General features: G+C 35.4%; 2 protein-coding genes across 2 annotated transcripts in view; one reads left to right on the top strand and one right to left on the bottom strand.

Annotated features, from left to right (window-relative positions):
* LOC125678098 (40S ribosomal protein S19-like) overlaps positions 1–13,568 on the bottom strand; it is a 193,108-nt gene that overhangs the window by 16,393 nt on the left and 163,147 nt on the right. The window lies entirely within an intron of this gene.
* LOC125678097 (complement C1q-like protein 4) lies at positions 1,800–5,833 on the top strand. Its single transcript, XM_048916228.2, has 4 exons — positions 1,800–1,859; positions 3,977–4,046; positions 4,856–5,079; positions 5,415–5,833. The coding sequence occupies exons 2-4, from the start codon at positions 3,995–3,997 to the stop codon at positions 5,694–5,696; spliced, it is 558 nt and encodes a 185-aa protein (XP_048772185.1). The 5' UTR covers positions 1,800–1,859; positions 3,977–3,994; the 3' UTR covers positions 5,697–5,833.

The following is a 13,568-nucleotide window of genomic DNA, read 5'->3' on the forward strand; positions in this document are numbered from 1 at the left end:
AGATGTGACGTTCAGACTTGTAATTCTCTTTTTATTATGTGTGTATTTAAAAATAAAATTATGACATCCTGGTTTATGATAGTCTGAAAATATTTAAATCATCAACAGGGAAACTTGCTGTGATTAAACTGGTGAAAATATAAGTACACGTATGTTAATTAGATCACAAGAAATGTCATTTAGTGCCGATGATGTCCAAGTATACATGTGTGGAGGAAAAACTCAAGCTCATGCAGGATCTGACTAACCTGTGCTGTTGAATCTCCCCACGTGTACTTCAAACTCCTCTATTCTTTTATTGATCATGACATGAAACTTGAATTTACACTGCATGAGAAAGCTTGCACATTGATTTGACAAACTTTTGACTTGACAAACTGTAACCTTGAGAAAAAGACCTAAAACAGCATTGCTTTACTAGTAATATATTTGTAAAATTTGAACTCCTGTGTCGGCCTAGCTCTGGTTTTTGAGTTCATGGCGTCAACAACTTAGAATCCACTCTGTATGAGGATACTTGCATATTACATCGACAAACCGTAACCTTGTTCATATGTTGTATTGACAAATTGTCTAATGTGGTTCTAGGGAAGAAGATTTTACAGGTTTTCCTATGCCGTATATTCCTCTGTAAAACTTTAAACTCCTATTTGGGTCCCGTTCTGACTCCAATTAATTAAGGGTCATGGTTTGAACAAAACTTGAACTGTTAACTTTTCACATTTTCAACGTCTTTTCAAGACTGTTTGGTCAATTTCAACAAACATGGCTACAGATTATTATTAAGTGAAGGCTTTACCCAAGGATCCTTCACAGCTAGGACGTTTAAAATGTCGATAATGTGAAAAGCGAACAGACTGGCAGACAAACGACGCACAAACTCTGATTAGTAAAGCTCATATCAATCTGACTAAAGTACAGACCTATATTAGTATATATATTTATAATAATATAGGTCTGTACTTTGGTCAGATTGAGCTCAGATGAGCTAATGAGTCACGGACGCTGCAGAAACGTCCACTAAGAATAGATATACATAATATACAATGAGCCCCACTTTAATTGCCTTTTGTGTAGTTTTATGATCCTGATGAAGAAAGTTCCTGTTTGTAGTGTAAGCTTATTATTTCAGACCCTCTAGTCCGTGAAGATTTTTATGAAAGTCTCTCGTCACCCTGATATTGGTCGGGTGAGATAGGTCACGAACAGACCGGGCTATTTATCATCTCGTCCACGTGTGCATTGCATTCCGCTGGTATAATGTTAGGACATCATGCTGTTAAACTTGCAAATTTGTCGGGGGTGGAAGGGAGAGGCTATTCAATTTTTTGTCTCAAAACACAGTCAGATCTTTTGATAGAAGGTATGTCTGTTGCAATAGAGAACAATTAAAAGAATGTTTTCAGAATTGAGGACAGTCAACCTTAGAAACGGCGGGAGTCTTGCGTCAGAAATATCTAAAAATGACAGGAGTTCATTCTTTACGAACATTGGAACAAGTTTCCAAATTGCTTGTTTATCCTTAATGACAGTTTAGAATTTGAGATTCTGTAATTCTTCACTCTTAAATTCTACTCTTGACATACCTAACGATTCAAATCAAAATCTCAATCACCTGGTACGTCAAAACACCAGATTTAATAAATCTTATACAAATAGATTCTCAAAAATTAATTCGGTTATTGTAAGACGAGTGAACCACATTGTTTTCACTACATGTTGTAGATGCTATAATGTTGTCAACGAAACAAAGGAATTCAGAGATATACACCCACTTTTAAATAAAAAATGACCGTTGTTAATATATATAGCCCTTGAAGGGTTGACTGCAAACCACCGAGCCAGGAAGAGCCAAAGGGGTAAGAGACTTGGAAATTTTGTACGAAGTTTTCAAATACACGAAATAAGATATAGCTTTAAGAGATGTGGGAGTTTTAAAATAAATAACCAATGTAAATGATTAAAAATATGATATTTATATTGTTTAAACAAATTATAGAATTACAAGATGTGAGAGTTTTAAAATAAATAACAAATGTAAATGATTAAAAATATGATATTTATATTGCTTAAACAAATTATAGAATTACAAGATGTGAGAGTTTTAAAACAAATAAATGTAAATGATTAAAAATATGATATTTATATTGCTTAAACAAATTATAGAATTACAAGATGTGAGAGTTTTAAAATAAATAACAAATGTAAATGATTAAAAATATGATATTTATATTGCTTAAACAAATTATAGAATTACAAGATGTGGGAGTTTTAAAATAACGAATTTAGGTTATTAAAAATATGGTATTTATAATGCGTTTAAAAACAAATATACATTGTATGTACATGTAGGTAGTTTTGGTTTATCACCTGGTGTTGTAGAGCACCTAGAAAAAACAAAAGGTGTAAGTCAGGGAATGGGTTGTAGGGGATAATGAGCAATTAAAATAAAATCCCAGTGACTTTGGATATCATTCACTCGCATTGTTTATGCACGGCTGGACTTACTCAGCAGAACCCATTAGAATTTTAAACAAAATATTACAGAATGGGCAAAATAAAAAAAAAAAAATAAAAAAATCACAAAATAACAGGGGTGTGATTTTTCCTCTTTTCAGAGGAAATCCTCTGATTTGCTCAATTTTCGAAAAAATGAAACACTCTGGATTTGATCTAAAGTGGCAGAAAATGATATTTTTCTAGGTAGGGTGAGGTGTTTTCCTCCCTTTTTGACCAGTTTTCCTCTGATCTCTGAGGAATTCAGTCACATCCCTGAAATAAGTCTACATGTATATTTCTAAAATACTTTCGCTATGTTGGCTATTCGTTGGAATTTTATTTATTTTTTTCATCATATAAATCTCTAACGAAGATTAACTTTTAAGTTAGATAGTTATACATAATCCCGTGATTTTATTTACCAAAAGAATTGCAATTTTAACGCAGTGGATAAGAGAAAGTTACGGACAAATCACTGGTGTGTATACAAAGTTTGCTTAGAAGCAACATGGCGATGGTTGTCTGCAGGAACTGCGACCAGGAAATCTTCAACATTGATCCATGTACATCCGTATCTTTAAGTTGTATATCCATATCTTTAAGTTGTCGCAGCAGAATAAGTTTGAACTTATGCGCTTCTAGTACAGACACAGTAGCGTCACGTGTTTCTAGTACAGACGCAGTAGTGTCACGTGTTTCTAGTACAGACGCAGTAGTGTCACGTGTTTCTAGTACAGACGCAGTAGCGTCACGTGTTTCTGGGAGAAGTGCCCAAAGTCTTCAAAATCATTTTGAATTTGTTATGCACTTTCTTGACAGTTGAAATCGAATTTATTAAAAGTCATTGTAGGCAGAATTATCATCTGATATCGACTGAACAGTTTTGTTTTATTTATTTGTTGCATTTTAGTAAACCAGGTTTAGTACAAAGTATCAAAACTAGTTTGAAACTATAAACTACATGTAAAACGTAAACCAATTTTCATGACAACTGAATTCACGCTTCTAGAGTCTAACCCAGTTATTGAATTCATACAAAACAACCACCTCGATCATTCAGTTTCCTGTTAGTTTCTTCCTATTCGATAACCTACTACCAGTATGTTCACTTAGTACACGGTTATTTATTTATTTATTTATTTTTTTTTTTGGTGTCTTTACTGTTTTGTGTTGTTCAGCTTAAATGTAGATTCAGAACGTCAGTCGCTGTAATGTGGACTCGATCCCGGGACCACACACCGTGTCTCAAAATTTGGCGTCGTGAACGCAAAGATGTAACATAAATATTGAAAGGATTAAAAAAAAAAAATTAACATTATACCATTGGCGAAAAACTTCTAAAGAACACATCAATATCATAGTTCATTTAAATCAGGCCTCGCAGAGTCATGCCGTATTGCAACATTCGCAGGTGTCACTTTTTCATTTGGTTGAGTTGGCAAGGACTACCAGTATATTTATTTTCTATTTCTTTCAGAAAGACCAAAAGTGCAAAATGTGGACAAGACTTGCTTTTCTAAGCTTTGCATTTATTTCAACGATTAATGGTAATTCATTTTTATTTCAACATTTGATGGTTCGTGACAATATAAATTAGTGCGTTTTTGTGCATTTTCCCCGCAATTAGTTACAAGTAAAATCATGCACGACATTTTCCATCAATTAGATTAGGAATTGAAATCCTAGATACACTCATGTCATGGTAAGCATTGGTACGTGTAGGATCAGGAAAAAATCCGCGCACCGTTGACCTGAGTCTATGTACAGTGTATATGATAGATCTACAATAGTCGGCAACATCTCGGGGTATAAGTACAATGATGTCTTTGGAATGGAACATACATGCAATACAACATTTAATAGATCATGATAAAGGTTCAACTTCTTGTTAAACACGGGCACATTATCATTACAAATTCTGCTTTCAAAGTCAAACAAATGCAGAGGGGGGCGGATTCAGGATTGTTTTGCCAGTGGAGCGGGTGTAATAATGTAACATAATGCTATCACAAATACTTGAAAAGCAAAATAAAATGATGGGGAGGGGGGGAGAGAGAGACCTCAACAAATCTAAACAAAATAAATATTATTTTTTTTAAAACACACACATGGAAAGGGAAACCCCTACAAAATGTAGCTCTGTGGGGTAAATAATGGGACTGAGAACTACGGATCCATCTGTACTCAAACCTTCAGATTTTCGGCGTTGTAACTGTAATGTTTTTTTAAAATGATATTTTCATCACATAACGGCGTTGTACATCACTAAAGTTTGCTATATAACAATGAATGAACTATTTTTCTGCTTTGTGTTCTTGTGGTGGCTTTACTTATTGTATATCGACTATTCTAACAGCACAGGGTGGGCCTGGAGGGACATCTTTAGGCGATCATGGACACGGAACTGTAGCGTTCTCCGTAGGACTGTCTCGAACCATGCACGTGGCTAACGCCGAGACTGTCGTGTTCGATAAAATCTTCTCTAACCTCGCCACCGGATACTCCGGTCACACAGGAATTTTCAAATGTCCTCAGAGTGGAATGTATGTATTTCATCTCCATGCCTACAACATGAACCAGGTGAGTTAATCTAGACATTCTGAATAATACTAGTGTGCAACTTTCTACGCTTTATTTTTTGTAATGTTGGAGTAATACTAGTGTGCAAACCCTTAGTCAGCAACTTTCTACGCATTATTTTTTGTAATGTTGGAGTATTTCAGTTTCTATCCATTCCCTCTGCAGAAATAAAGAAAAATGTCTACCATTTTTAAAACTTGTACAGAGCTTGGACATTTCTTATAGTTCACATTGTCGACTCAAAATACATGTATGACCAATATTTTAACATCGTAGAGTAGAATTGCCGAGTAATATGGAAAGTGATATATATACAAATCGTTGTCGTATTCCAGGACAAAGCCATGTGGCTAGAATTGAAGAGAAATAACGAATTACTGGTGTCCATTTCTGGGTACGATAGCCACTCGACTGCCGGGAACTCGGTACTGGTTCATCTAGATCGCGGAGACAACGTATTTGTGAAAGCCCGACAAGGGCAAGAGTTTTCGCTGTTTGGACTACAGGATGAGATCTACGCTACATTCACAGGCTACAAAGTCAGCGATGCTAGCTACCAGGCGCCAGCTAACCCGGATCAGGACCCGTTTGCCTTTCTTAATGGACGCAGACGTTAGAATGCTGCAGACTTTTCATTAGTGTGACATTATTGCAGTTATGCTATAAAGATATAACTGAGATGTAAAATCTAATTTGATTCATGTATGATCCCCTCCTGAAAGGAAGTGGAATAAAGTGCACCGTCAGTAAAGATCTCGAGCTCGTTGTTTTTTCTTCTTATTAGAGCAATGGTTGTGCAAGAAACGAAAAATTAATAGGAGGCCCATGGGCGACAACGCTGACGTAACAGACCTTGATCATGCTAGACGCAATCTAATTTAAATTAGATCCTATGATCCGCTCATCTACGATCGCTACACATAGGCCTATTCGTAGCGATAGTAGATGAGCGGATCATAGGATCTAAATTTCAGATTGATCGATCCTCATGTGATGTCATAGGTTTTTGCAAAATCTTTATTTAATTAAATTTTGCGCATGATAGAAATATATTTTTCAGAGGAAATTCTTTCACTGAATAAAATAAAAAATCTGGTAAACTTTTGATACTGAAAAAGTTTATTTTTCATAGATAATCAATTATTTATAATTTTAAAAAATCTTGTCAAGGGCAATAACTCCTATGCTGGAATTTCCTCTACTGCATGTCTATGACACAATGATTTCACTAATATCCACAATTAATCTTTATATATCTATGAATTAGCAGTTTTCTTAAACTGTTGACATTTAAAATTTGTCATTTCAGTAAGTTTTTAATAATTTTCATTATTCTGTTTAACGAAAATGTGTGATTTTTTAATGTTGATATATACTTCGGTTTTTGTATGTCTGACATCTTTAAAAAGGTGGCAACATACCCATTTTCTTTGGTTATTGATTAAATTAAACTATATTGAGTGGAAATTAATACAGTTTTTCCACTTTTAACCATTCATATTGATAAGTCAAATGAGGATTAATCCACCTTAATTAGATTGATGCTAGGGACAGTCTCATGTTGGGACAATGATAGAAATTTAATTGCTTACTCTAGTCACGCCCTGTTCCCAGGTGTCATCGTGTGAACGAATTTGAATACACTACGTGAAGATGTTTGCATAAATGCACTGATTTAGCAAGTAACAAACTGAACTCTAGATTGCTTTAAAGTAGTAATACAGATTTGTTCCAGCATTGGCAAGCGCACATTTTTACACCCAACACAGTGCCAATATTCACCAAGTATAAGTTCAGTATTTATTATCTTATTTCATTTGTTTAATATTGATAATGAATTCATTTTCTCGTCAAGCATTACACACTTAATACTAGATATAGCGCTATTTTGGGGTCTCTAGCAGTAATCAAAAAGCGAGATATTATAAGAATCAATTGATACTTATCAGATAAAACATCAGAGGCGCCTACCTGAGTTTCTCACGCGGTATCTGGTCTTTGCTAGATTGCGATAATCCAGAATGTTTTGGTGTAGATCCTATACTTCATGAGAAGTTGCCGCTCAATAATGACCCACATATTGTATGGAAATAATTGAAAAGAGAAACAACACGGAGCGTCACCCTTGGCTAGCGAAGATGGCCTATCTCGGATTCCTGTGAACATTTTTACTGACTTTGCTCTGCCTAATTTAACCCCGTCATTGTGAATCGAATATCAATCTTTTTATTTACAAAATGACATTGGTCTGACAGAATTTCAGGTCATCCCTTCGCATACAAGGGAAACAACTAAAGCTTGTCAATGACAATTCTCGGACAGTTATCGGTCCTTTCTCTCCCTTATATAAGGGAGAGAAAGGACCGATAACTATATGGAAGAGAATGTGTCTACCCCAGAATTCAACAGTGTTGTTGTTAACCAAAAACTTTCTGGAGGTAAACAACTCCCCAATCATTGTTTCAATACTATCCAGCAATCCTCAGGAAAAAAGTTAGATTGGCATAAAGCCCTAAATCAACAAGAGGCCTATCGGCAATATCGCTCACCTGAACCGCAATTCCTAGCAATTTACAAACTTGAGCAAAACTATCATTTATATAAATGTACAAGCAGCATGGTTCAGAAAAAAAAAACTTTTAAAAAAAACGACTAAAAATTCATTAATTATCAAACTTGATTATTAAACTTGACTACAAATTAATTAATTATCATATGCCCCTATAGACGGGTCTGGCCTTTCAAATCAACAAATTTCACCTAAGGATGCTTTGTGCCAAGTTTGGTTCCCTATACATTCGTATGTAAAAAATCATCTCCTATTGTGGCCCCACTCTACCCCCAGGGGTCATGATTTTTACAAACTTGAATCTCCACTTTGTATAGAAGATTTCAGGTAAATTTAAGCTTTTCTGGTCCAGTGGTTCTTCAGAAGAAGATTTTTAAATGACTTTGAAGATACCCTATTTTTGCATTGTTGCGATTATCTCCCCTTTGAAGGGATCATGGCCCTTGATTTGGACAACTTGAATCCCCTTCACCTAAGGATGATTTATATCAAGTTTGATTAAAATTGGCCCAGTGGTTCTGTAGAAGGAGATGAAAATGTGAAAAGTTTACGTCGAAGACAACGACGACAGACATTAGATTATACAGCCACGGCATTTGACGTAGTGTAAGCGGAGACAGTAGGCGTGGCTTGCGACGATGCTCCACCTTGTCCTCCGAACACCGTCCGTGCTGTTACTCGTAACATTTTTCAATGGAACGAAGAGAAATATACGGTGGTATATTTAGGACACAGAATTTTTTGTTTTCAAATATACTAGGCAAAAATTATCTCGTGCGCACGACATAATATCTCGTGTGCACGACTTATTATCTCGTGCGCACGACATAATATCTCGTGCGCACGACATAATATCTCGTGCGCACGACTTATTATCTCGTGCGCACGACATAATATCTCGTGCGCACGACTTATTATCTCGTGCGCACGACATAATATCTCGTGTGCACGACATAATATCTCGTGCGCACGACTTATTATCTCGTGCGCACGACTTATTATCTCGTGCGCACGACTTATTATCTCGTATTCTTATGTGTTTTTATCAGAGGGAATTGAACGACATCCAGCTTCTTTTGAATTTGCATCCGATTCGAAGGTCAAGAAACGAGCACGTACTCCATGGACGTCCAGTTATAATGTACACGTCACCAGAAGATTACGGCACCAGGGATTATTTGTGGCTGTCTAATGATCGGTTTTTAAATGCATGCAAAAATGAGTGTACTTTTAACCACCCTAATTTAAATACAAATGATCCGGATTTCGATAGCATTTGTCGCATTCTGATGGTAGAAAATGGTTGGCAAATGCCAGACTGTGCTTCATCTGGCCGGGAACTGTATGGAAAACTAAAAGAAAAACTGTGGAGGTTGTTGTACTGATATAGAATTAAATCAGCCAATGTATCAATAAAATTGTTTAAGTGATTGATAGATAGTGCGTTATGGATAATTGCAGACTGATATCATACGTGTTTATGAGATTTTTATCGATATCAAGAGATACTAGTATAAAAAAAGAAATATGAAAGGAAGTGAAATTAATAAGTTGTCATAGGGCTTCAAATTGAAGAAAAGATAAAAGGCGATGCAAGGTTTCATCTTGCCGCTATCCTTAGGGCAGTCTCGCACATGCTTACTGACCGTGAGCCAACTCATTAAATTTTTCTTGTTCTTATGATTAATTTATGCTCTAATCCGATTGGCTTCTTCACACTTTTGTGAAGGAAATTTCTCCAATCGTGTTAATTCTTACGGATTTATCTTAAACAACTGCTTTTTTTTCATAACATGATCTTCGTTTTCATACCGAGTTTCACTTTCTCATTGGTGGATAATTCATTAAAATGAGAAAAGTTCAATGTGTTGGCTCACGTGTGCGAGACTGCCCGTGGGTTTCCAACGAAGGTTTTTATAGGAATTATATACAATGCTTACCCAATTCAAACGATTTCAATAAATACCAATAACTTGTAATCAATTTTTATAAGCCATTATTGGCCAATCCTGCTCCTGGGTCACTGGTCATTTCTCACTGTTTCTACTTAAATTGTATGTGGCTGTAAAGTTTCCACATAACGATGATGTAATTTCCTCTTGTGACCGTATTATAAATTGAAAGTATACAACACAAGTATAATTACCTTGTTCATATACACCATATTCAGCGCAGTTTTTAACACACACACACACTCTCTCTCACACAATGAATGGGGAAAACCTGCATGTAAACATGCCAGTGGCGTAGCTTCCATTGAGGCAACCGAGGCAGCTGCCTCGGTAAAAAAAACCACTTTTTACGTTGTTAAAATGTCGATAGCTTCTGGGGGCGCAGCCCCCCAGACCCCCTGCCTCGGTAATATTCGAACCCAAGCTACGCCTATGCATGCAAATGCATAAGAGCACCAGCATACTGTTATCAAGAAGGTATTAATGTTTAGTTACTGAGGACAAATTGCATGTACCAAATTAGATCGAAACTGACTGGTCTAACGGTTATGTAGGTGAAATCGAAAATATGAAATGGACAATCACAGAGAGAAAGGTACTAGCAATTAGATTGGAATAGCTCCCCTCAGTCGGACGACTTCCAGATATGCAATGATCATTGTTGGATCCAGAAGGTGGAGGTCTCTTGGGATAGGCCCAATTTCTTGAATAAAAAAAATACCACATGTTAAAAAAGATCAACGGGTTATTAATCCAACTGTGAAAGAAGTCCTCGCGAGAAATACGAAAATCATTGATGAAAATCAGCAAAGTGTGTGTGTAGTTTAAAAAAAAAATCAGGAGTCATTTTCGCTTTTTCGAAAGAGATGCTACAAAGTCTACATACATAAACTAAAAAATACATTGTAAACTATATGCAAAACGTGAAAACTTAAGCTATTTTCACATTTTACAGATGTATTATAATATTCCATTATTACATGTACGCCATTCAATCATATTAAGACTTCCCTATGTAAACATCGCTCCCATATTGTCATCATCTTTCGAAACCGCTTTTTAAAAAAAAAAAAACACTTCTTGGTACATCCTATCGTCATTGCTTCTACAGAACACTCATAAGATTAGCATTATTTACATAATTTTCTTGGTATTTTCCATAAATTTACGAAGAGGGGGATTATCTTAGTTGTTATCTTACAAAGAAAAAAGCGATTAATTAAGAAATTATTGCCCAAAACGCCAGAAATTATGAATGAAAAATATTTATTTTTCTTCGTATTAGAAGGGGAACACCCGTCCATTGGTGTTCGTTGTCCTAACATCCCTGTCGATGTACCTACCATTAATATCTTAGCATTCACAAACATCCAATTTGTATTCTAATAAAATTTGAACTTCGACATATCTATTGTGTCCGTGTACAAAGCATGCCCTCTTTAGTAATTCCTGAATCCGCCTATAAATGGTGTATTAGACAAGTCCAACACTGTATGCATTAAAAAAAAAACTCCCAAATAAAAAAAGAAAAAAAACCATTTGAATGATTCAGGCCATGTGCGGATCTAGAGGGGGGGGGGGTCCGGGGGTTCGGACCCCCTCCCCCTCCCCTGGAATTTGCGAAGTTATCAAATGTACATAGTAAAGTAACGAAAAAATGACATTGGATCCCCCTGGAAAACATGAACCCCTGTAAAGTTATTATAATTAGGAAACGTCATACATATGATGCTGAAGAAGTAGTAAAGTGCCCCCCCCCCCTTTCCCGATTTTTGCATGAATCAACAGTTAATAAGTCATGCGCACGAGATATTATGTCGTGCGCACGAGATATTATGTCGTGTGCACGAGATATTATGTCGTGCGCACGAGATAATAAGTCGTGCGCACGAGATATTATGTCGTGCGCACTAGATAATAAGTCGTGCGCACGAGATAATAAGTCGTGCACACGAGATATTATGTCGTGCGCACGAGATATTATGTCGTGCGCACGAGATATTATGTCGTGCGCACGAGATAATAAGTCGTGCGCACGAGATATTATGTCGTGCGCACGAGATAATAAGTCGTGCGCACGAGATATTATGTATTGCGCACGAGATATTATGTCGTGCACACGAGATAATTTTTGCCTAGTATCTTTGAAAAAATAAAAATTCTGTGTCCTTAATATACCACCGTAGAAATAAGCTGAATTGAGAGATCTAGAACATCGAATACCTGATATATATAAAATTCTTGAAAGCCTTGAAAGTCCAAATAGGTGTATTGATAGTTGCGTCGATGAATTTACAGAAATACTCAATACTGTTTCCAACACATAATGTTGTAGTAGGGTTTGTAGTGTTTAAGATAAAGATATTTCGGCAAAGAGTAAAATTAAAACTTGGTTTGATAATAGATGTGAACATTTATATACTAATTACCGTAATGCTTTACGTACACTATAAATATGACCAATAAGGATAATTTAATTCGTGTAAGGAAAGATTACAAAATGTGTGCATTTAAAACAGCGATACAGTGTATATGAGATGCGAAGGAAATCGGCTTGATTACTTACGTGACAATAACCCAAGGGAGTTTTACAAGATATTCAAGGGTAAAATGTTTAATAGGAGTAATCTTGCAACTTACGACTTTTTTCAGCATTTTAAGGATGTTTGTAATGGTTACAATGAACCTAATTCATTCAGCGATAATTTAGGTTGTTAGTGATACAGTTTTTCCTGAACTTGACGAGTATTAAAAAGTTTGAAAGGTAGAAAAGCTACAGGGTTTAATAGATAATTTATTGAATTAATGTATTTCATGAAATTCAAAGACATTTTAAAGCCACTTATTGTAAAATTGTAGATTGTGGGGAATTTCCTAAAACTTGGTCTTCTGGAATTACCATACCGATTTACGAACACAGGTGTGTTTACGAAAGGGGAAATGTACCTACAGGGGGATAACTCTGATAAGCAATTTAGCTAAGATTTTCACTACAGTTTTAGATAAAAGATTGATGGAATGGTCTTCAGAAAATGATATTGTATCTGACGCACAGTCTGGTTTTAAACCAGGGTTTGGTACAACTGATGCTATTTTTGCTTTGCATGGACTAATTTCCCAATATCTTAGCAAGGGGCAGAAACTATACTGTTGCTTTGTAGATTACATAAAGGCATCTGATAGAGTTATTAGGAACAAGTTGTTCTACAAATCAACCAAAAGTGGTGTCACGGGAAAACTGTTTTTTTTAAAAAAAAATTATTTAATTTTCATTACTGTAAACAATCTGTATATATCATAATACATGTTCAATATATGCATACCAAGGACCATGTAGAAATACAGATAAGTTTTTTATATGTGAGAGAGAGAGAGAGAGAGAGAGAGAGAGAGAGAGAGAGAGAGAGAGAGAGAGAGTTAAGGAAATATCAGGTTTCATGTTCCAATGGGTATCAAATTTTTCGCTATCACCATTTTTGTAAAATAGGAATTTTTGTGTTTCAAAAAAGAGTTTTAAGTAGGATATATCAAAACGAATGTTCAATGATTTCTCAGTACATTTTGCTGTATAAATATAGGATAAGAGTATTTTGCATACAAAACTTTTTACCAGGAGTACCTAAAATAAAATATTTTTTGGTAAAAACTATATGAAAGTTTGTTTTATCTTCTATGTAAAGTTGAAACTCATCTAGGAATGCTTGAACACAATCACATTCCCACAGTATATGTTCTATTGTCTCTTCCTCAATATGACAAAACCTACATATTTTACAATTTACTTTTTAAATTTTGAATAAAAACTAATTTGTTGTTAAAATTCTGTTATTTATTCTGTATTGAAACCATTGGAGTTTGCAGTATTTAGTTATTTTAAAAGGTAGTATATTGAAAATTTTCCATTCTCTGTTATCAATATCCAAAAGCTGTTTCCATCTTATTGTACCTGCAGTCACTGAAGAGTTTTT

Source organism: Ostrea edulis, chromosome 2 (genome assembly GCF_947568905.1).
Source record: "Ostrea edulis chromosome 2, xbOstEdul1.1, whole genome shotgun sequence".
Lineage (NCBI taxonomy): Eukaryota > Metazoa > Mollusca > Bivalvia > Ostreida > Ostreidae > Ostrea > Ostrea edulis.